This window comes from Atractosteus spatula, chromosome 3 (assembly GCF_055471065.1).
Source record: "Atractosteus spatula isolate fAtrSpa1 chromosome 3, fAtrSpa1.hap1, whole genome shotgun sequence".
NCBI lineage: Eukaryota > Metazoa > Chordata > Actinopteri > Semionotiformes > Lepisosteidae > Atractosteus > Atractosteus spatula.
Window position 1 is genome coordinate 20,875,400 of NC_142708.1, and position 21,481 is coordinate 20,896,880.

The window sequence follows — 21,481 nt, forward strand, 5'->3', positions numbered from 1 at the left end:
CTGACATCTTAAAAGTAAATTCTGTGATCGTAACCAACAGAAAAATTCAAATTATGTTTAGTGAATAGCATAAATTTAGTTTGATCAGTTTAGTATAAAAACGCACTACTCAAAATGTCTGCTAAACTCTGTGGATCTGCAAATCAGTTACTACTGATGAAACGTGGTCCAGTGTAGTAAAAAAAATGTATGATTGGCATCAGGATAGATATGGGTATTCCTATTACTTGAAAAATATTGTTAATATAGATAGAAAAGTAGAATTAATGATAAGACATTCAAGAACCCCTTTAGTAACTGGAAGAGGTTATGAAACATACCTGTTAGATCTAAGTCTGTTTTTTAAACAGTTTTGTACATAATTCTGAAAACATGCAAGGGTGTTCATATAGAAATTCATGTCATTCAAGAATTGAGCGATTAACAGTTTCAGAATCCTAAGATAAACCTATAAAGATACCTGAAAAATTGTGATTTTTTTCAAGAGCCATTATATCATTAAGAACTTTTAAAGCTGCTGAAATACATCCATGCCCAGACCGAAAACCAGACCGCTTATCAGATAAAAAGTAATAGCTGTATAAAAAAGAACTTAACTACTATTTAATTGTTCCTGTGTTCGTAGAAAGGGGAAGAAAAATTAATATAGGTTCACAGAAGTTAGGGTTTTGTCTCACCACCAACTTTAAAAAGAGGAATAACAAGGTCAGATGTCTTGCCTGCTGAGATTTCAGCTGTTTTAAAAGAGGATGAATAAGTGTGTGAGTGGTGTTTAAATGAACAGCAATTTAAAAAAAAAACGTTTCAATATCATTGTGACAAGCAGAAAGATTACCGTCAATTCTACTAAGCTCAGCTAGTACTTCACATTCAGTTACAGTAAAACTGAAGGGACTCTGAAAATTACCCATATTACAATCAACAGATTTGACATTTTTGCTATATATTGACCCATCAGTCATAGAGCTGGCATTAACAAAATGATTACTGAATTATCCATTCATTTTTTATATCTCACAACAACATGTTCCTAAGCAACTGAAACGGGCAAATGAGAGAGAGGGTAATGAAATTCAATTGACTTCTACAAATTTCTAAGATGTGTTAAAGTTTAGAGAACTGATGGCTGTAAGAGGTCATCTTGATGGCTTTTGTGCATTTACTTCTAATTTGTATGAAAGAAAGCCAACCAATAGGATTATCAGAGGCCCTAGCATTTTACCAAGCTAGATTCTTTTGCTTAATTAAAGCTGACAGCTTGGGCTAAACCAAGGGGTACTGAAATTTTTATTTCTAAACCTCAGAACAGGTGCATGCTTGTTGACAATACTGCCAGACTTTTTTTTGTGTTAAATTCAACTAATGAAGTGAGAGACGTTCTGGCTTGGTTTCTTAAATCCAGGATCATGTAGGAAAGCTTGTTGATACAAAATCTTAAAACTTTATTCAAATAAAATCAGAGGAGGAGGATTCTCTTTCAATCCAGCTTTAACTTGTGATGAAACAATGATCATCAAATGGTATTTGACAGGAGTGCTGGCGAGTACTGTATTGTGTCAAGCAATGTTGACTTACTTAGTGACTCAGTCTATTCTAGGAGGTTTTATTATAATGTTTAACTTGATTTATAACATTTGACAGGTTTAAATAAGCAAACCGACTTTTAATATCTGGAGATTTTAGCATTTTCAATTTTAAACTTCACAAAAAATAAAAAGATCAATAAAGTTATGTTGACGGTTGGAGAAACGTATAGTGTATAACATCTGAGTAGATAATTTTTTTTTAAGCTAAATTGTGATGATCAGGCTTCTCAGGGTTTGTTTTGAATAAAACAAGAGTGCTGTAAGCTTTTAATTAAAAAAAAATAGCAACAGACGGACCATACCTATTTACAAACACAACCCTTATGTTTTTAACCATCTCTCCAAAATAGGTAGCACATCAAGAAAGAACATGTAAGTATAAAACTGTAAGATGGTCAAGGAAGCAGGATGCAAGTGTTAAGGAAATCCTACATTTATATCATTACAAAAATCATTACAGGGCAGTGATGTGTCCTCTGTAATGTTATCACTTGGATGTCTCTGGTTAACATGAATAACAGAGCAGAATAAATAAAAAAACATAACAGGTTAAAGGGAAAAGAGATTTTCCCCAGAATTCAAAAGTAGATTTTAAGCTTTTAATTTAGTAACTGTTTAGAAATGTTTAAAAGGAAATATGAAGACATAACAGTCAAAAATAGCGTAAAACAGCTGTCAGATGGTACCTCCTATGTTTAGTGTTTTTTGGTCAAACACTTAATAAGACCAGTTGCAGTATGTGAAGTATATGACGACCCTTTTGTTGGCGCAAGATGTTTCCTTGCCACCCGTGATGTTCAACTGTAAAGCAGGTCTGAGCGAGGTAAAACGTGCAAGTTTCAGGTCAACTGGTAGAGCGGTTCTCAAGACAAAGGCAATGTGAGTTATGTGAACTCCCTTTTTCACTGTTTTTTAACTATAGAACCACATCCACCAAGTTTGAAGTGAAGTCGAGTGGTACTGTACATGGTAGCCATGTTTTTTTTCCAATGTAACGGGCTTGTTTTGAACAACTTTGATAGTTGCTTAATATGTGTAAAGCAAATTCTGTTCCAACTGATTTAGGGGTTTCAGAAAAGTCACTCAAACATGTTTTGGTTTGACAAATCTGATATGGCATGACAAGTGTGTGATCAGTCTATCATCAACAAATCCAAAGCTTTGGCATAACTTGCCATGGCCTAATACTATTTAGCTAGTTTCCGAATTGCACTTTGTTTCAGAGAAGATGGTTTTTGAAAATTCCCCACATCTGACGGATAATTCAGTATGGAGGCCAAACCATGTGACTTATGAGCTTATGAGACTAACTTTCAATAGTTCTCTATGACTATCATATTCCTATTCCTATAATTTTCCCTGTGAAGTTTTACAAGTTGTGTCAAATTGCAGCAATTTTACAGACCCTTAATAAATCTGGCAAAAAAATAAAATCCAAATAATTGCAGGCCTCCTATTGAACCTGGAGGCAGCAGGTACAGTATATTGCCTTGAGATGAAATCTCTCCACTGGAGGCAGGTAAGAAAAGAAATAGAAATAGAAAGAAATAGAAATAACATTGCGATAAAAAAAGAAAAAAGAAAAAATGTCCTGCAAATGAAAAAAAGCATCACTGCAACAGATTTCTCAGGAAATGGAGAAAGGGTCAAAGTTGTTGTAAGGTAGGCTGGATTTGTCTTCTAGGATAAAAAACAACAGAAAATGTTTCTTGCACTGCTTTGCCTCAGGCTTGACCTGCACGTACTGTACATCCATGAATTTTCAATATACTCTTAGTCCAGTACAGGGATGCAGTGAGAGAGCAAAATTCCTAAATATTCTAATATACAATCATATGCATATTTACCATATTCTTCCCTAAAATTACTAAACAAGCTGGCCAAGTAAAATTGAATGGAACTGTCTGACAAACTTGTTATATCAAGTCATTGTTTAATATCCAATAATATCTACATAATAACCTTTAGTATTGGATTTCCTCAGTTTTTAAGATGGTGTTTGTAAATGTTTGTGAATATTGAGATAAAGATCTCCATGAGAATTAGTTGCACTTACTCTCTGCTTTCAAATTGCAGAGTATAACTATGTTAATATGTGACTCAACTAATAATAAAATGGTAATCAATACAGAACAGAAGCCTTAAAAGTCTTCACCGGGGGTTAACTTTTTAAATGTAGTTCCTTTTGTAAATGTGAATATCCATCCATCCATTTTCTAACCACTTTATCCAAACCCTGTAGCATAAAAAATGTAGGTGATTGAGAAGAGAAAACACGAACAATTCTATTGAGCATAAGAATAATAAATAGAATACTTAAGATATTATTTTGGTCATTTTAGTGTATGTTTATATCCATGTAATACTATTCTAGATCCAGTAATGACATTTTTTCTCTGCATGATTATTTCCTATCTAGTGAATTAGCCATGTAGAACTCATTCAACAGAGTGAGATAATTCAGAGTAAAAAAGTCCCACTGTAACAGGACAGGTTACAGCTTTTTTCTGTTTAATTTCTTGACCTTTTATGCCATATGCTGGGTGTTAGTAATTCTTGATTGTTGTTCCAGCTTAATTGTTATCCATCACTGTTCCAAGAGTTATAGTTGAGGAAAAGAGCTTGAAAAACACTATACAGTATGCTGGAAATGTGGAGGCTTCAATGCACAATGCTTCATCATTGGATTTTCTAGTTCTGCATGACTCACACAGTATCTCCTTGCCTCACAACGCCTCACAGCTTTTGAACCCCTTTGATTTTTTTTCTATCTATCTTTGTCTTCTATTATTTTAAACAGAATTTTCTTAATCTTAATGACTTGTCAATGCTATGTTAAGGGAACCACTGATATAAGCACATTGGTCCTTGAGTTGTATAATATTGGGTGGAGTGGCTCAAAAAACTTAAATGCAACTCCTTCAAACAGCTTTTTTGCCATCGTTCTGAAACAAGATAAAGGTAGAGAGCAGACATATTTGAATCTTTTATGAGCTGCCATGACATCAAGTCGTTCATACACCATACCAGCAACATCCTGCAGAGTGAAGCACATTGGAGTGTATAGTTTTCAGAACACTGCTAAACTGGGTTACTCAAACTTCTGTGGATTATTCAAGCACTCATCTATTGGATTATTAGAGAGTTTTTCTGGCTATCGTTGTCACATACTGTAAATGGTATAGCAAATTAAATGTGAACCAGATCTACAGAACTGTATGTGTGACTATGTCAAAGACTTGATGTCAAAGGAAGTGCCAATTAAGTGAAACTTAACTTGTTTTATATCTTTTATGTGACATACATTTCAAAGCGAAACTGGAATTATGTCAGGTCTTGCTAAAATGTCTTCTGTTAAAATGATTGTATGCTTACTTCTATGTTTTGACTTGGTATACAGCTGGTGCTCATATGTTCTGCTGTATATGTCTAGAGATCCTCTAATGGCAAACTGCAATTACAACAGAGAAAATCACAGACAGTGATGTGGATTGCACCTGACCAAAAACATTAAACAGAACAACAAAACAAATTACAAAACTGACATAAAATACTTCCTTTATAACTTTCTAAAAACCCATAACCATAGATACGAAATTCAACGGAAAGCATTTACAAATTCAAACACTAATTGTCAGATATGTTTTTAACTTCAGGTAACAATCAAGCATAAACATAAATTCACAAGTGTGCCAGAGGTATACAAACTATACAAATGTGGATTAAACGAAGCTACTGAGCATTCTGTTCACCACTCAGATCAGTTTTTATTTGGGCTTTGTAAGAAAGTTGGAGCTGATGGCCCAGCTAAGCCAGATATACTGAATGTTCTCCATCTAGTAGCGGCAGCTACAAATAACTGGAGTCATGTAAAAGATGGACACATACAGTACTGATACCACAAGTCAAGAGGTATACAGGCAGTCTAGAAGAACAACTCAGGATATCAGAGGGCCATCTTAATACTTTTATCTTGGGAACCGGAGAAGCAGTGTGAGCAATGAGATCAACCTTCCTACATGCCCAGGCTCTAGTGAAGAGAGACTAAACGCACTATCAGGATGCTGGCAGGAACATCAGAGCGAGAAGCTGCCGGGGCGTTCGGAGTCCATTCATGCACCATCACTATCACTAGACTGAAGCTGTACTGCCAACTGACAGGAAGCATCCACGAATGACCCAGATCTGTCAAACGTGCGTTACAATCCAATTGCAGAACTGTCAAAGTCAGAGGGACCACCTGGGGGATTTCTTCCACAGAGCAACAATTACAATTACATCTGCTGACGTATCTGGGTGTTATGGGAGAGAGGACTCCTCAGCATTGCTGGGCTGTAAAAAGTCAGTCTGTCAATCAACATATACAATAACCCCTGGATACAGGGTGATGGCAAAGCAGAAGGGGATGCCCAGGAAAAAAGGAACACCATTACTTGGTGGTTGAGCTGTAAAGGTGTGGCTGAGCCATTAATACTGACATTAAGTGTCAGCTTCTTGTTTACTATAGTAATGCCACTACACAGAATGCCAACCACATTGAGATCTACTCTTCTGCCCCCTTTGTTTCAGCAATAAACACGTTAACATAAAAGCCTTCATCTTTCAATATGATACTGTGATGCTCACTGTGACTTTTTATTTCCACATAAACAATGACTGATCTTGCAGTTCATCTACAGATTGAAAAGCAGAACAATTGCCTAGTCAGTGTATAATGTCGGTGCCAGTCGTATCTCACTATTTGCAAGATTTTGTTAAACTTTGTATTAGACACATCTGGACCTGCTCATTTACAAAGACTCAATCTAGTTTTGTGTAAATTGAAAAGAAGTGAAAGGAAAATCAGCAGTTATGAGATCATATCAAAGCCATAAGATATGTACACAAAGAGACATTTATATAATTACCAGGAGCTACTTATCATTTATTCCTAGCTTTATATATGCTTTATACAAGCTAAACTGCTATTTGTGTATAACAAAATTAAGGTTTATCGGGAGTATCTGTTAGTATAAAACAAAATGGCTAAAATTTCAACAGAAGTCAACCATAGGATTGTGTTTCTGAAAACAGAAGAAAAAACATTGACTGGAAAACACAGAACCATATAAAATTTAAAAGACTTCTGCATTATAAGCACGTATGTTATATTAAAGACCAAAAAATACATTAATAGGATAATTATTTAAACTTTATCTCATTTAATGTTAAACTTGAATCTTCGCTCGTGTTTCTATATCTAATCCAGTTTTTGCCATGGGGTTAACAATGGTGGCAGCAGGTGAAAATTATTCAAATATTGGTTGGAAAATATTTAAACAAATCCCTATTCATTACCCTGACCTCCTTTTCTCAATTATCATTTTTCTAATTATTTGAAGGAACAAAGGAAATAAGGTGATAATATCCCTTTTATCTCAAAATTTAATCCCCAGTACACATCTAAATAGAACAAGTTCCTCTTAAGAAGCCTTCAAATGGAATCTAATTATTTTACATTGTTAAAAAATGCCAGGCTTTTGTGTCTCTTTTTCTCCTAATAAAGCTAAGACTAATTGCAAGGATTAATTTTACATTAAACCTCTGTCTTAAGAAAAAAAAACTGAAAATCCTTCAAATCCTTGGGGTGGATTAGGGAATTCTGCGTCCCACACAAGGTGTGGATAATTTCTCTGTGGAAAGCACAAAGTCAGTTTCTACAAAGTTACAAAAACTTTGTGCGCTCAATGGAAACTAGGTGTATCGTACGGCAAACCATTCAAGATCAATTTTAGCTCAGTGAAGAATGTGTTTCAAATACTCTGACATATACAGTCTGCACGAAACCTGCTGTATTACTATGTCAAACTAAGTATTGCTGCGGGGTCCTAAATTTACACGAAACAAGAAACCCCACTCGCTACCCCGTCTAGTGGTCAATGAGCAATTTTTTAAAAATCAGTTTTACTGCAGAACCCAAGTCCAAGATCTCTCTGTAGGAGGAAAAACATATCAAAACAAGGATCCCTAGTGGCCCAACACAGAGGCGTTTGGCCAAGCCCAGGTCTAACTGTCTGTGACTGATATTGAACAGGCCGCGGCCCTCAGCTGGCTGAGCTCCACCAGCAGCAGGACGGGGTTAGTCAGCCAGGGCTGTCTCGGCTCCCAGCGACTTCCCAAAGGCCCGGAGACTTGCAATATTTTGTATGTGAGAGACGTGCCTCTCTCCCAGTCAGAGCTGGGCATCCTGTGTAGGGCCATGCTGCCAGCGACATGTTAAAAGGCGAATAGCTTGAAAATGGGAGGTATGGAGGAGTCTGCTTACATGTCCTCATTCTCCCCGCATGTGGGGGTTGCAGGTTTTGCAAAAGTGAGACAAGGCATGAATAATACACATTTGGTGAATCCATATCTGGTGGGTAAATGTAACAGAAAATCAATCGCAATTCTAAATGAAAAAAAAGAGAAATAAACAGCCCTTCCAGTCCAGATGTCTAATACCCTTTCAATATTTAAGGTAGGTATTTTTGTTATCCTTAAAGTTATTCAGACAAAACATACTTAATACATCATTAACATCTCTTATTTATAAACATAAATAAAATTAATTAATGATGTGCCTCACCAAGAAAGTGGATTGAAAATGGAAGGACGCATGGAATGCAATGTATTCCTCATAAAAGGGAAAAAAAGGGTAAAATTATAACTTCCTGTGACATTGCTACAACAGCAATTAAGTTTAAAGACGGAAGTTATAACAACATTTCTAAGATTCTGTTCATAGGTCTATAAAAGGACCTGTTTAATGAAGTACTATTTTTTTCAATAAGGCAAGAAAGACTGAGGCCTCCAGAATCATTTAGAAAGAAGGGGTCTAGAGTGTGGGAGGGAGGAGTAGCAGAGGAAGGACTTTCTAAACAGAAACAGGTGAAGTGAAGTGTTTATTTTTAAGGAAGGCAAGCAGATCCAAATAACTTAAATTCTTTAACAATATTGATTATTGCTTCAGGTGGGTAGCTGCGTCAGCATGCATAGGCTGCAAAGGAACAAGTAATAGGTTTATTCCATGCTGAAAAAAAGAAGAAAGAAAACACGTTTCGGCCGTGGAGCCTTCTTCACACCTGAAGAAGGCTCCACAGCCGAAAATGTTGTGTTTTCTTTCTTCTTTTTTTCAGCATGGAATAAACCTATTACATGTTCCTTTGATTATTGCTTTATTCACAGGCGGTACAGAAAATATAGTTAGCTTCATAAAACAGTGGCAGATTTGTTTTAAAAGATTCTTGTAGAAAAAAATACAAATATGGCAAAAATTAAAATAGGGCTGTAAAGTGACACGGGTTGCCGCTCTGGGGCCCTGGGTTTAATCCCAGACATGGGAGTGCTGGAGTTTTTAGGTTAACTGGCTTCTGAGGAAACTGGCCCTGGTATGAGTGTGAACAGGACTGTGTGTCTGCCCTGCAATGTACTGGCATCCCAGTCAGCCTGTATCCTGCCTTGCTCTCCCACGATCCTCAATTGGAAGCAGCAGTTAGAAAATGGATGGATGGATAGAAAAACACTTTATAAAACAAGGAACAGATGACCAGAACTGCTTTTAGATGTCATACACTATAGTACCCAAATAACTCTCTTTCAAGTCAATGGGAAATGTCCTACATTTAGTTAAAAAAAAATAAAAAATTGCAAAGAATATGTAAAGACATTTTGATTTTTTGCAAACCACAAAAAAACACATAAAAAACCTTTGAAAATGCAAAGCCCTAGTAAATAAAGCTATGGAAAAAGCTTCCCATTTAATGGTTACTGACCTGATCTGATGCACTGCTTGAGGTCTACAGTAACTGTAATATATTGCAGCACAAAACAGCAGCACAATGGAGTTCTGTTGTCAGAAGAAGAATGGGAAGACACAGAGCCTAAAGGATCTGCAAAAATGTTACCGCCAGTGCAAAGCGATGGAAAGACAAATACTGCTCATCTTGATTGGTGATACACTAAGATGCACTGACCCTCAAAGATGATAAACAGGAACGAAGATTTATTATAAACAGCGGAGTGGCTGGCGGAGTGATTGGCTACCACTAAACGCATCCCTCACCTTATGGTTGTGCCCTGCAGGCGGTCTATCTTTTTGTTGAGCTCAGCAATGATGCTGTGGAGCTCTGTGATCCTCTCTTCGTAGCGTAGTGTGGTTCTCTCCTGCACCTCCTCGTGCTCTCGCATCAGGTGGGACTGCTCACACTGCAAGAACAAATCACCAGTCACTGCCAAGAGCCAAGCTGCAGAATACTGCACCCACGGAACAGTGCCAGAGGTGTTTAGACCTTTATTTACAGGAACCGTGGAGCATAAGTGCAAGACCATCAATCTGAACCACCCCTGGACATATCCATCTCAATCACCGCATTAGTCTTCTAACACACAGGCTATTATTTCAAATCATTTTGCCAGCTGTTAGTCACAAAAAACCCATAAAATACATGATACTGTACAAACAAAATTAAACAGGAATAACAGTAAATTATTTTTATTTGTGCATTACGTATTTCATATTTTTGTAGATTACTAGTACATATTAGAATGCTCAATGCTCTTGTATGTAATCACTGTGGCAAGTTTGTTCCAAAGCAAACCAAAATCCTTTTGTCTGAAAAAGATCATTTAGAACCTTTTAGCTGTAAACAGATTTGATGGATTTTTTATAACTCTATGTTTTTTATCCTTATTTATTTATCTATCAAGTCTGAAATACCTACCAAAAATGTTTCATGCCGTACGCTAGACAACACAAGGCGTTTTTGTGTCATCATTCATAATTCCCACCAATATTTTCCTTAATAAAATCAATACTTTCTATATTTATATAAAAATAATTTAAAATATTTAAGTAATATCCCAATAGGAAATCGCTTGGCTTTAGGTTTGGGTACGATATCAAATTCCTTCCTCTTATCACTGTGTAAACTTCAGGTGACATTATTCCAATAGACCACAAATTTTTTACAACCCAGTACATTCATGGTTTACATGCGATTTCAAAGTTACCTTACTGGACAAAAACATGATGATATAAGCTATGTTTGGTATGAATGTACGGTAGGTTGCACACAAATGTATTTACACAGTAACACTGCATGGTACATTATAATTAGAACCACATAAATTCCTTAAATTTCCTTATCTTTTACCATTTCTTCATAACATTATGTCTAAAACTATTCCTACAATTCATATGTACATACAACAGTGAGGAAAGAGACCTGAAGTACTAAAGCATTAAACTGCCAGGTTAAAATACATTACCCTCAATTCCAGAGATGGTTTATTGTTCCATAAATTCATACGTTCAAATACCACAATTCTTTTCCTGCAGTGTACATGACTTCCTAAACATATGGCATTACCGGGTTTCAGTCTATTAATATGCAAACTAATCAAACATCTGAACAAAATGGTAGAAGGTGCAAATTTATTGAGAAGGGGTGAAAAAACATCCCTGTTGAGCTCCTTAACAGCAGCAGATGGCACACATCAAGGTCAGGGTTTCATCAGCCACAGCCGTGGTAAAACGTAAAAAGTGGACGCAAGAACTGGTTTCACAATGGTTGTCAGGGGCAAAATAAAAATACTGTTGTTTTATGGCTTCAAATTTAAAGTTAAGCCCATAACAACAAAGTTTTTGTCCTTGACCAGTGTTTACACTCTATTTTGGAAGAATAATTTAATTAAAATTCATTTTCAAAGTTTTCAATATTAGTTTTCATATCTCTGGGGATAAATAATCTATATTTTCTTTGGAGTTAGATAAAATGGAAAAAAAAGACTTGAAATGCACTATTGCATTTTTCTTCAGTGCACGGGACACTGAATGTTTTATTCAAAGTCTCATCTCCGTTGCCTCCTTACCAACAGATCCAAGCTATATATAGCAGAGATGCAGCTTAGATGCAGCAATTCTAAACTTATATTTGTGTAAGCACCTAATGTTCCATTGCAAGTACTAGCAAGAAAATTCAGGTTACAGATGGAAGTGGAAAACTTCAAAGTCCTTCTCGGCTGATTTGCTCCTAAGCACCCTTCTGTTCCCGAGGCAGACGTCCAGCACAATCTCTGAGCTGAGAGCACTGAGGATGTTGATAATTACTACGGCTGGAATACAAACTGGCAGAGCGCATCTGGAGACCTCGAAATGCGACTCTGGCTATCAGCTTTCCCAGACGCCTCACTCCGAATGCTACAGTTGGAAAAAAAGTTTCTTGGGATGACTCAGCCAAATAGGTATGTGCAACTGCTAGGAAGTGCAGAGTTCAAGGTTTTGGATTAGGAATCAAAGAAAGGCAGTAATGAGCTACAGTCATTTTCAGACAATTAGAAACATATTGCAAAACACACAACAGCTGATGATTATCTCGTTTTCAAAAAGAAATACAATTAGATCACAGAGCATAATTCTTACACTTATTAATAAATGATACTGGAATAGCTGCCATAATGCACAAGAATCTAATAATAATAATAACAATAATAATAATAATAATACCTAAGATCTGCACAGAGTTCTTCACCTGCTTTATCCACTGAAGTTACCATCCATGTGGGTGACATTTCTACATTCATATATCATTATTTAAAAGGAGAATGAAACCCTTCATTGCCAGTATGACACACTAACAGGTACTGTACAGTCCATTCCTCAAAAATGTACATTTTAGAGGCGCTAAACTTTGGGGGAAAAAAAGAGAAAACATATTTGTTTTTAACTTTAGCATAGCCAAACTGAAAAAAACGATAAACAAACCAACAAGCACAACATGCTAACACCCTTTTTACTGGTGCCTTCATCTTTAAAATACAGCACTTGTTTAAGAGGGAAGATGTATTTTTAACACAAGCAGAATAATGCGACTTATCTGTTCTGTCAAGACAGAGCGAATGTGTTCGGTAAGTTTCACTGCCAACGCCACCATTGCTCATTTTCAGATCTCATGAAAACGGAACAGCATTTTTCATCACATAAACCATCAGCTCTATAGAGACAGGCATTTCTCCTAGTTGAATTTCTAAAGGGGTGAAACATTTACCTTACTTGTTCGGCATTGGTAAGCGCTCAAAGGCTGGTTTTGTATCATGAAGCATTTGCGAGATGTGATGCACAACATGTTACAGAAAGATGCAGGAATGTCTCCTCTCTGATCCTTGTTCCCCTTAGGGCCAATGTGTGGGAGCTGAAGGCTAGTGAATTCAGGCAAATCCGGCATTCAAAATTGCCACCTGTACTCAATAAAAAACTCATTTCCCAACAGACTCGAACAGGTCAAGAGTTCATCTGTGCTATACAAATCATATGAACCACAAAACTGATTTACTCCCCTATCCAAGTTCCCAAATCCAATTTCAACCCAGGAATGCACTCCCTCTACCTAAGGAGAGTGTGTGGAAAGTGTACAGTACGAGTCTTCTAGCAGCAAACGAAGGGCCGGAAATATAATTTAGTAGAAGACTGAAAGATAAACAACAGTCATCAGTGGTAAAATGACAGAGAATTAGCAAAAGAAGTAAAAAAAAAACTCACTGAAGGGTAACAAATTAAAAAAGTTGAAAGTTGAATATAGTGCCACAGGAAGCTGTCAACTTTAGAATATAATTAAAGCAAGATCTCTTCTTTTTACGATGATTGTGCTCCAATAGTACATTCATGTAAACTTTGCAATAATCCATCTCAACAGAAAACACTACTGAATTCAAATACAAAAGTGCACAGGCCAGCAAATTTATCAAGCCATAGTCAAAAGACTCTGAATCTTCACAAACAAACATTACAGTGTCATGTCAGATCAAAAACCCTTGTCAAGAAAAGCTTCTAGTAGAATGAGTATTGAGCTTACAACAAAGTGATGTATAACCGCTAGAAGAAAATCTATTACAGTGACTCCAGAATGAATCAGACGTGTTAGACTGAAAGACAGGGGAAGAGTAACAAAACACGTTTTCAAAGCTCTGGAAGTCAGCCATAAAGAATTTTCACGTCAATAACAGGAATAACATTCAACATTAAAAAAGCCTAGCTCTACACCTGAAATACAACAGAACTGAAAAAAAAATGAACAAAGTATTTTATACGATAAATGAAGATTATATAAAAGATGGTATTATAATATTACTAATCCAGAAGGCAAGAATCGCTCATGTGGATGTTACAGAGGAGGGGGCTGGGAAATCACAGATGTCAAATCCACACTGCAAGGAATGGAGAGTCTTTCTGATTACAGCTAGGTGACTATTTTTTAAGCTTTATTTAAAACATTCATTCAGAGAAAATGATGGAAGGGACATAATTATATTCTTTGCTACACAAAGGATCATTGTGTTAAAAGATTTTAAACTTAACCCTTAAACCCTCCTGACACAAAATAGTAATGCTAAACAATGAAGAGTACAAACTGACAATAACACAAACGGGTTCACATAAAAGGTATGCAGATACACGTGAGGCATTTTGCTTTGGTAAAATGCAGACCGGATATTAGATGGATCTTCTGCATGCCAGTGAACTGTGTTGTAAAGTTACTGATGTCAGCATTCACCAAAGAGAGGTAATGTGGGATATGGATGTTAACCTGCAGACAGAAGGTTTGTTGTGAACCCCAAACATGAAAGTTCTTAGTATTATTCTTAAGAAACTTCAGAAGAGTAATCTTAGCTTTGTCCCTGAAGTGAAGCATAATAATACACAGCTTATGAAACAGCAAATGTATAACGCTTGTTTTCCATAGCTGGGTCCAGGCTTCTGAACATTTTCACAAAATTTTGTCTTTGGCTCTCTGCAGCCAATGTGTTTCTGAAAACTATAATTCATCTTGCCATCTTGCTGGAAGCCTTCTTGGTTACTGTAGGTTTTTTAGGATTCAAGTCAGTATTGCCTTGGTCCACTGATACATACACACTCACATAATAACCCACTAATCAAACTGCCCTTTTTATTTTAGAGCAGTAGCCCAAGCCTGAAGACAGTATTACATGAAGCATTTATCCTGTGTTACAAGCTGAATTCAACCCAAGGTCAGTAGACTCGCAAAACCACTTGAAACTTGACACTGTTTAAAGCAGATCTGAAACAGCCAATACCAGAAGCCTGAGTTAGTGATTTGATAAGACACCTTAAACAACTTTATTTTACAACACTTTGATTTTTGTTTGTCCTTTCCTCTGACGTTCTTTTCTCATCTCCAATGAGCAAAGAATAGAGTGGGTAATATGCTTACACAACATATCACAAACGTTTGCCATTTTGATCAAGGTTTATTTTATTTGCACATTAAACTTTATTGTAACTCGATGCATGTTTCAGAGGGCGGCAAGCACTTATGTAAAGAGTGGGATGCATATCACCATATAGTTTTAAGGAAACGTGGATTAATTAAGGGTCCAAGAACTTCCATTTAATTCCATTTAACATTACAAGCTGCAGGTCTCTTTCAGTATTCCACTAAGTCAGAGACAAGTATTTACTTAGGTAGTAAGCTAGAGTGGTGTAATAAAGAGGGCAGTAGACAAAGGGACAATTGGACATTGGAGCAAAACCATTTCAAGGCAAACACTGGTATTAATGGAATACTGCATAATGTAGGGGAGGAACATATTCACCTTGATCAATTTCAGAATTATAGCTTCCAGTCAAATGTTTTATTATACACAGGATGTTCTCATGGTTAGAACACAGTGCAATGGAGGAATGATGATACATATTTATCGATAAATATTTCCATGTGCTGACTGACCACAGTTCGAAACACAATTTAAAACAGAGTCTTAAAATATTAGTAAGCACAGAAAGTATTTCAGTAGGCTGAAAACCTCAAAGGTCTTATCACACTAAAAAGTCCAACACACAGAAAAATGTTAATAATTTATAAGAAACTCAATGTAAGAAAAAGCACCCTGACTTAAAGGGTATGTAAAAACAGTATTATGACAATATTTGCCCTCACAACATTAATATAATCAAGAAAAATATCAGGATATGTGGTATCATAAGACCTAACACTAAATCTATAAAGAATATCTATAAGTTAAGATAAAGGGTCCGAGAACTTCCATTTAATTCTTCTTTTAACCACGTCCATGAATTCATTTAAATTTTATATCCCAACCATGTCTAGAAAGATACATTACTCATCCAAACGGTGTGATCGTAAACTCTGATATCTTAATCCAATTTTTTGTGACTTGGTTAGAACAGGATGCAAGTGGCATGACATAAAATTGGAAACATGCCAGTTTTAAGAAACACATTCAATCTCCATGCCGTAACTCCTGCTATTATATAACACCTCCTATTATAGAAGATATAATAGCATAACTTGCAGGACATAAAAGCTGACACTATTATACTTAAGTACTGAGAACTAAAGCATGACCTACGGAATAAAGATTGATTTGCAGTTGCCAGCAGCAACTCTTGCTCTAAGCCTTTTCAAGCAGAGCTAAAAGACTTGCATTCATATCTTCTTTTGTGATAGGAAGAAGAACAAAGACATTTCAAAAGAGAATGGTGCACATATGCTCAAATCAACCAAAGCACAGTTCTAAAACACATTTTTCCAAAACCACCTGTACCATGAATGAAAGGCTTCCAACTTACTCTCCTCCCTTTACTCCAAATTTGTATATGAAATGGAATTTCATAATTAATAAAAATATGAAAAGCAAAATAAGCTTCAGCTCCCCTGTAACCCAGTACTAGATAAAAAGGTTAGGAAACGGATAAAAAACAAAGTATCTGCTAAAAAGTACACTAAAATATTAATTTTAAAATATAAAATAATTATATTAATATTAATTTATAAGGTTTGTAAGAGCACAGAATATCCCATAAGACGTCTCTGACTATATATAAATTGTGGATATAAACTATTAAATATATCATCATCCAGGTGGGGCTGCACATTGGTGGTGGTGGAGGGGAGTCCCCATTACCTGTAAAGCGCTTTGAGTGGAGTGTCCAGAAAAGCGCCATATAAGTGTAAGTAATTATTATTATTATTATTATTATTATTATATACAGTATGCTCTGATTACCTAGATTCAAACATTAGGATGTGAAGGATTCTTAATGAGATGACTACAAATATCAGAGTCATTTCCCTAAAATCTATGCTGAATAATTTATGAATAATCATGTTTCATCTAAAAAATACAAAATGTTTCTAACTTTTAAAACACAATATAAACATCGATTTATATTAAGAAAAACAATACGTTTTCTTTTAAATGAAGAGGAGAAAAATCAGCAGTATTTGATTCCAGTTAGAAAAAAGCAAAGCTGACTCATTTCATACTGTAAAAAGTGTTTGAACTGAAATATTACAGAACATGAACACTACCTTCTTTTAAAGCCAAGATCCTCAGCCAGACAAGAGACTGCTCAGTTTGTCAGCCAGACACAAAGGGGCTTCATCCATTTTCTTCTACAAAAGACTTTCCCCTGCATAATCCGGAGAAGCTCACCAAGTGGCATCTGAAAACACCGCAAGTGACAGGTCGCTGTGTGTCTCTCCAAGCCCCAATTACAACTGCCATTAGAGCCGTAACCCAGTCGCGGAAATGAAAAATATTAATTAAAATTTAGCACGTAACTAAACCTAACTACTTAATTACGCATTCAGCTATAGTGCTATAGCTATATTCCTTTTTTACTTTCATGCAAAGCCTCATAGGATTTCTAAAATCCGACAGAGGATTCATTAACATTTGAACTTTTGCCTCCAATTTCTCCTTCTTAATTGTGTTTCACATTCATGACCCTCGCCTCTAAAGATTAAAATATTTTTCTGTAAGCCGCCAACATATAGTGGTGATTTGGAACTTTCTATAGGCAAGATTAACTGGGTACTGTATCTACGGACAGAAGCTTAAGTAAAGAAGAACACACTTTTATATTGTGAATGGTTTAACCACTGCTCTAAACAACAATAGAAATAATTCAGTCTTCACAATTTTTTTTTCTCCTCTTTTTATACCGTTCTACACTGGATGACAAAAAAAAAAACCTTGGGGTGGAATTATTGTGTGGGTCAATGGAAAACGAATACTTTTACCTGTGTACTTAGAGTGTGCAGCACCATATAGTTTCATATAAGGCTATCCTGGCTTTCACTGGCATCGAGATAATGCAACAGAATTTAATTGTGTTCTTTCTGATGCTCTTACTTAGCATGAAGGTTGAGCTCTATGTATCAAATATCACTGCTCAGAGCTTGATCATACCACTACCTCACTGCCTTTGGGACTGCTGTGCACCCCTGTCAGAGCACCACTGGAGTACACTTGGGTTGAGTCTGCAGTATTTCTCCTGGCTTTCCTACAGCAGTAACTTCTTTAACACAATTGCTCCTTATAGGCCTTCAGTGATGTTCATGCCTTTCCCCTTTCTTGACGCCAGCTCTCCTGGAAGGTGCAAATGGCAAACAGCACTGCAGGTGGACAGGTGGGAGAAATAGGTTGGTAACCCTTGTTTCTTTTCTTCAGCAGGTGGGGGAGAAGCTGCTAAAGATCCAATCCCTAAGAAAACCGTCCTTTGGAAATTGGAGGGCTATACAATAAAAAATTATCTTTGAATTGACGATTTTTTAAAAGTTTCTCTGCAGACACTTTGAACTCACTTGAAGCTGAAATTAAAGTAGTCTGGCAATTTCCATGTCCTTTCAGTGCTATAACAAGGTAACCAGTAAAAACGTGTGAGGGAGGATGAATATGTAGGGCTTATACATTTACAGTCCATCTGTGAGTATGTAAATCTTACTCTTATTTTGGTACTCAAACACAAAGCCCTGATTTACAATTGAGCTAAAACAACCACAATTTCCTTATGGGAAATTCTTATCGATTAGAAAAAAAATCAATAAGCAATATGGTCCATAACTATACAGAGACACATAGGAAGCTCCATTTATGAAACAAGAACAACACAAATTAATGCACAGCAAAAAATAGTGTAAAAGGTGAACAAAATCCGAATGCTCCACGCACAGCAGAATGATGCTTGTTCATCTGAAGATGAGCACTTGCCTGAGCCTTGGCCAGTCTCTTCTCTAGCAGGTCTCGCTCCCTCTCGGTTTGCTGTAGCCTCTTATTGAGCTCCACTATGTCCCCTTTCAGTGATGCCAGGGCTGCCAGATGTAGCTGTGAAAGAAACACCCAGTGAAACAAACTCAGGCAAGGGCAACAAGCACAGAGTATCATTCCACAGACGCTACTGTTAAACCTGGATACAAATGCAAAGATAAAAGCAAGCCTGCCTTTGGTGTGTGTGGACAGGAAATCTCCAAGAAAAAGTACAATGTGTGCCATCAGAAATGGGACTCATTAGGAGGTAATTGCTTTTTGCAATACTTCTCACACAACAGCATTTCAAGCTTTTGCATTACAGGACTATGTAAAATATTAGACACTGTTCCGAGACTACAGCCTACAGTTGGGATAATGAAAGTGGAAAGTTCTGTTTATTTATAGGACTACTACTATAAGCAGTCATATCCATTTTTTTTAAAGTTCTTAAAAAAATCTGTATTTGTAAGGCCACCTGCATCTTAGGCACAATGTAAATCCCCAGCCCAGAGGTACCTTGGCCCACTGCACTGCTGTTGCTTGGAAAATGCCTGTCACACCAGACTATCCCGGTTCAGATGTGTCTAGACTCATCTGGGTGTAACGCATGCTCTGAAAGGCATTTTACTTGATCCCTTAGGTACTCTTGTCCTGACCACATTTTAATCTCCTGTAACATGATCACCAAAAAAGGCAGTAACTACAGTAGATGCTATCTGGAAATATAAACATATCAGCTTTGATCAAATGAAAAAATGATTACCTGGAAATGTAACAACAAACTCATCCAGCAACCATATACACTGTAATCACAACATCTTGGGCTAGTTAAGAGACGCTCCGTACTGTGGATCGGCACATGGCTCTAGAAAACTGCCACAAATCAGCACCAAACTACTGCAACTCATCTTTACTCTCATCTTTTAGAATTCCCAAAACATTGTGCAGCTTCACAATAAATGAAAATATTTATGTTAATGAATCAAATAGAACATTAACTATGAAATGAAAAGTAAACATAAACATAGATAACCTACTTCCATTGCCAAACATAATTCAGATTCCTTCAATGTTTTTCAAAAATGTAAAACTACTACATTTAAGAAATATTTGATTTATTTTTGTAAAACAACCTACAAAATACACCCCTTTAGCCTGGACATTCATAAGTTAGCTTCTAAAATTAGAAAAAATCATGCTCATATAAATACAATACAGACTGAAATTAAACATTTAAGGTCTTTTTTGCAAGACAATTTCAATAACTCTTCACTTCACATTTGAACTTTTTTACTACCAGTTACCAACATCTCACAACTACGAAGGTTAATTTAAGGCCAAGAACAATTTAGCCATCTGTTATGCGACTTACCAGACTTACTCTCTCATCAGTAAGAGAATTAAAATAACAAAACGAAAATAAAAGCTGTACAGAAACATATTTCACAAGCACAATGGGTATCTTGCAGCTTCACATGTACGTTGAAGTACTGGTTTTCACCCTGAGTTGACATGCAGAGACATTTGAAGCACATGACCTGCTGCAGTCAGTAAACCACGAGGAACTGATGAATAAGCTTCACTTGGCTTCAGAAGTTGTGGGAGGGAGCCATTATTAACTGGTCAGCCTTTTAATTTCCTTTCAGCATCTGAAGACGTCTAGTTCCTAAAGTTAAAATCCAAATACTCTGTACTCAAGAGTCCTATTTTTAGTACATCCTGTAACTTCATGCTGTTCCTGCATGTGTTCACAGCAGCTCAGCCCTGTGAATTATTTATAAATGGAGGGCCTATAATAAGACTTTCTGTGAAAGGATTTGGACATTTGAGATTTAGATAAATTAATGCTACGTAATACTCTCCCACTTGGAATCAGAGCTAAAATGCAAAGAAGCTCCTCTGGTGACATTTTTAAAAAGTGAACATATTCCTGTAACATTATGATGCTACTGTATGCTTTTAACTAATGATTCTTAGTTTGAGCCAGTACATTTTCTAGATTGTCAATATTTACTTCTTAAATTTGCAATGACATTTATTTTAATTGTACTCACTGCCCCAATAGCTAATAACACTCCGTGAAAGACAATGTCAATCTCTTCAGACTGATGAACAGATGGCTTCTTACAAAATACATTCCTTTTAACAGAGGTACAGTAAATTATTTTGAAAATGTTTAATATAATGCATTCCATGATGGCACTTGAAGATGCATTCCAATAACTAAAAGCAATAGAAATAATAATCATTGCTTATACTTATATAGCACTTTTCTGGATACTCCACTCAAAGCTCTTTACAGGTAATGGGGACTCCCCTCCACCACCACCAATGTGCAGCCCCACCTGGATGATGCGACTGCAGTCATAGTGCACACAGTACACTCACCACACAACAGCTATCAATGGGGAGGAGAGCAGAGTAATGAAGCCAATTCATAGATGGGAATTATTAAGAGGCCAAGACTGATAAAGGCCAGGGGAAATTTGGCCAGGACACCAGGGGTTACACCCCTAATCTTTCCAAAAAATGCCCTGGGATTTTTAATGACCACAGAGAGTCAGGACCTTGGTTTTACGTCTCATCCGAAGGACGGCGCCTTTTTACAGTATAGTGTCCCTGTCACTATACTGGAGCATTAGAACCCACACAGACCGCAGGGTGAGCAAACCCTGCTGGCCCCACTAACACTAATACTACTAAACAAACATTGAACCATAAAAAAACAAATGTTTAAAAATAAGTTTTAGGACAGGATTTAAAATGGACTATGAGGTCATTCCATTACTTTGGAGCAACAGATAAGA

General features: G+C 36.5%; 1 protein-coding gene across 6 annotated transcripts in view; it reads right to left on the bottom strand.

Moving 5' to 3' along the window:
- mcc (MCC regulator of WNT signaling pathway) overlaps positions 1–21,481 on the bottom strand; it is a 210,921-nt gene that overhangs the window by 50,130 nt on the left and 139,310 nt on the right. For 5 of the 6 annotated variants that reach the window (XM_088912106.1, XM_088912107.1, XM_088912109.1 and 2 more), the window contains 2 exons: positions 18,636–18,749; positions 9,667–9,809 (listed from right to left, as the gene is read on the bottom strand). In XM_088912106.1, the coding sequence (XP_088768232.1) occupies positions 9,667–9,809; positions 18,636–18,749 (257 nt within the window). Of the gene's footprint in view, positions 1–9,666; positions 9,810–18,635; positions 18,750–20,046; positions 20,078–21,481 lie in introns of those variants that run through there. The other variant, XM_088912110.1, reaches the window with a different exon arrangement.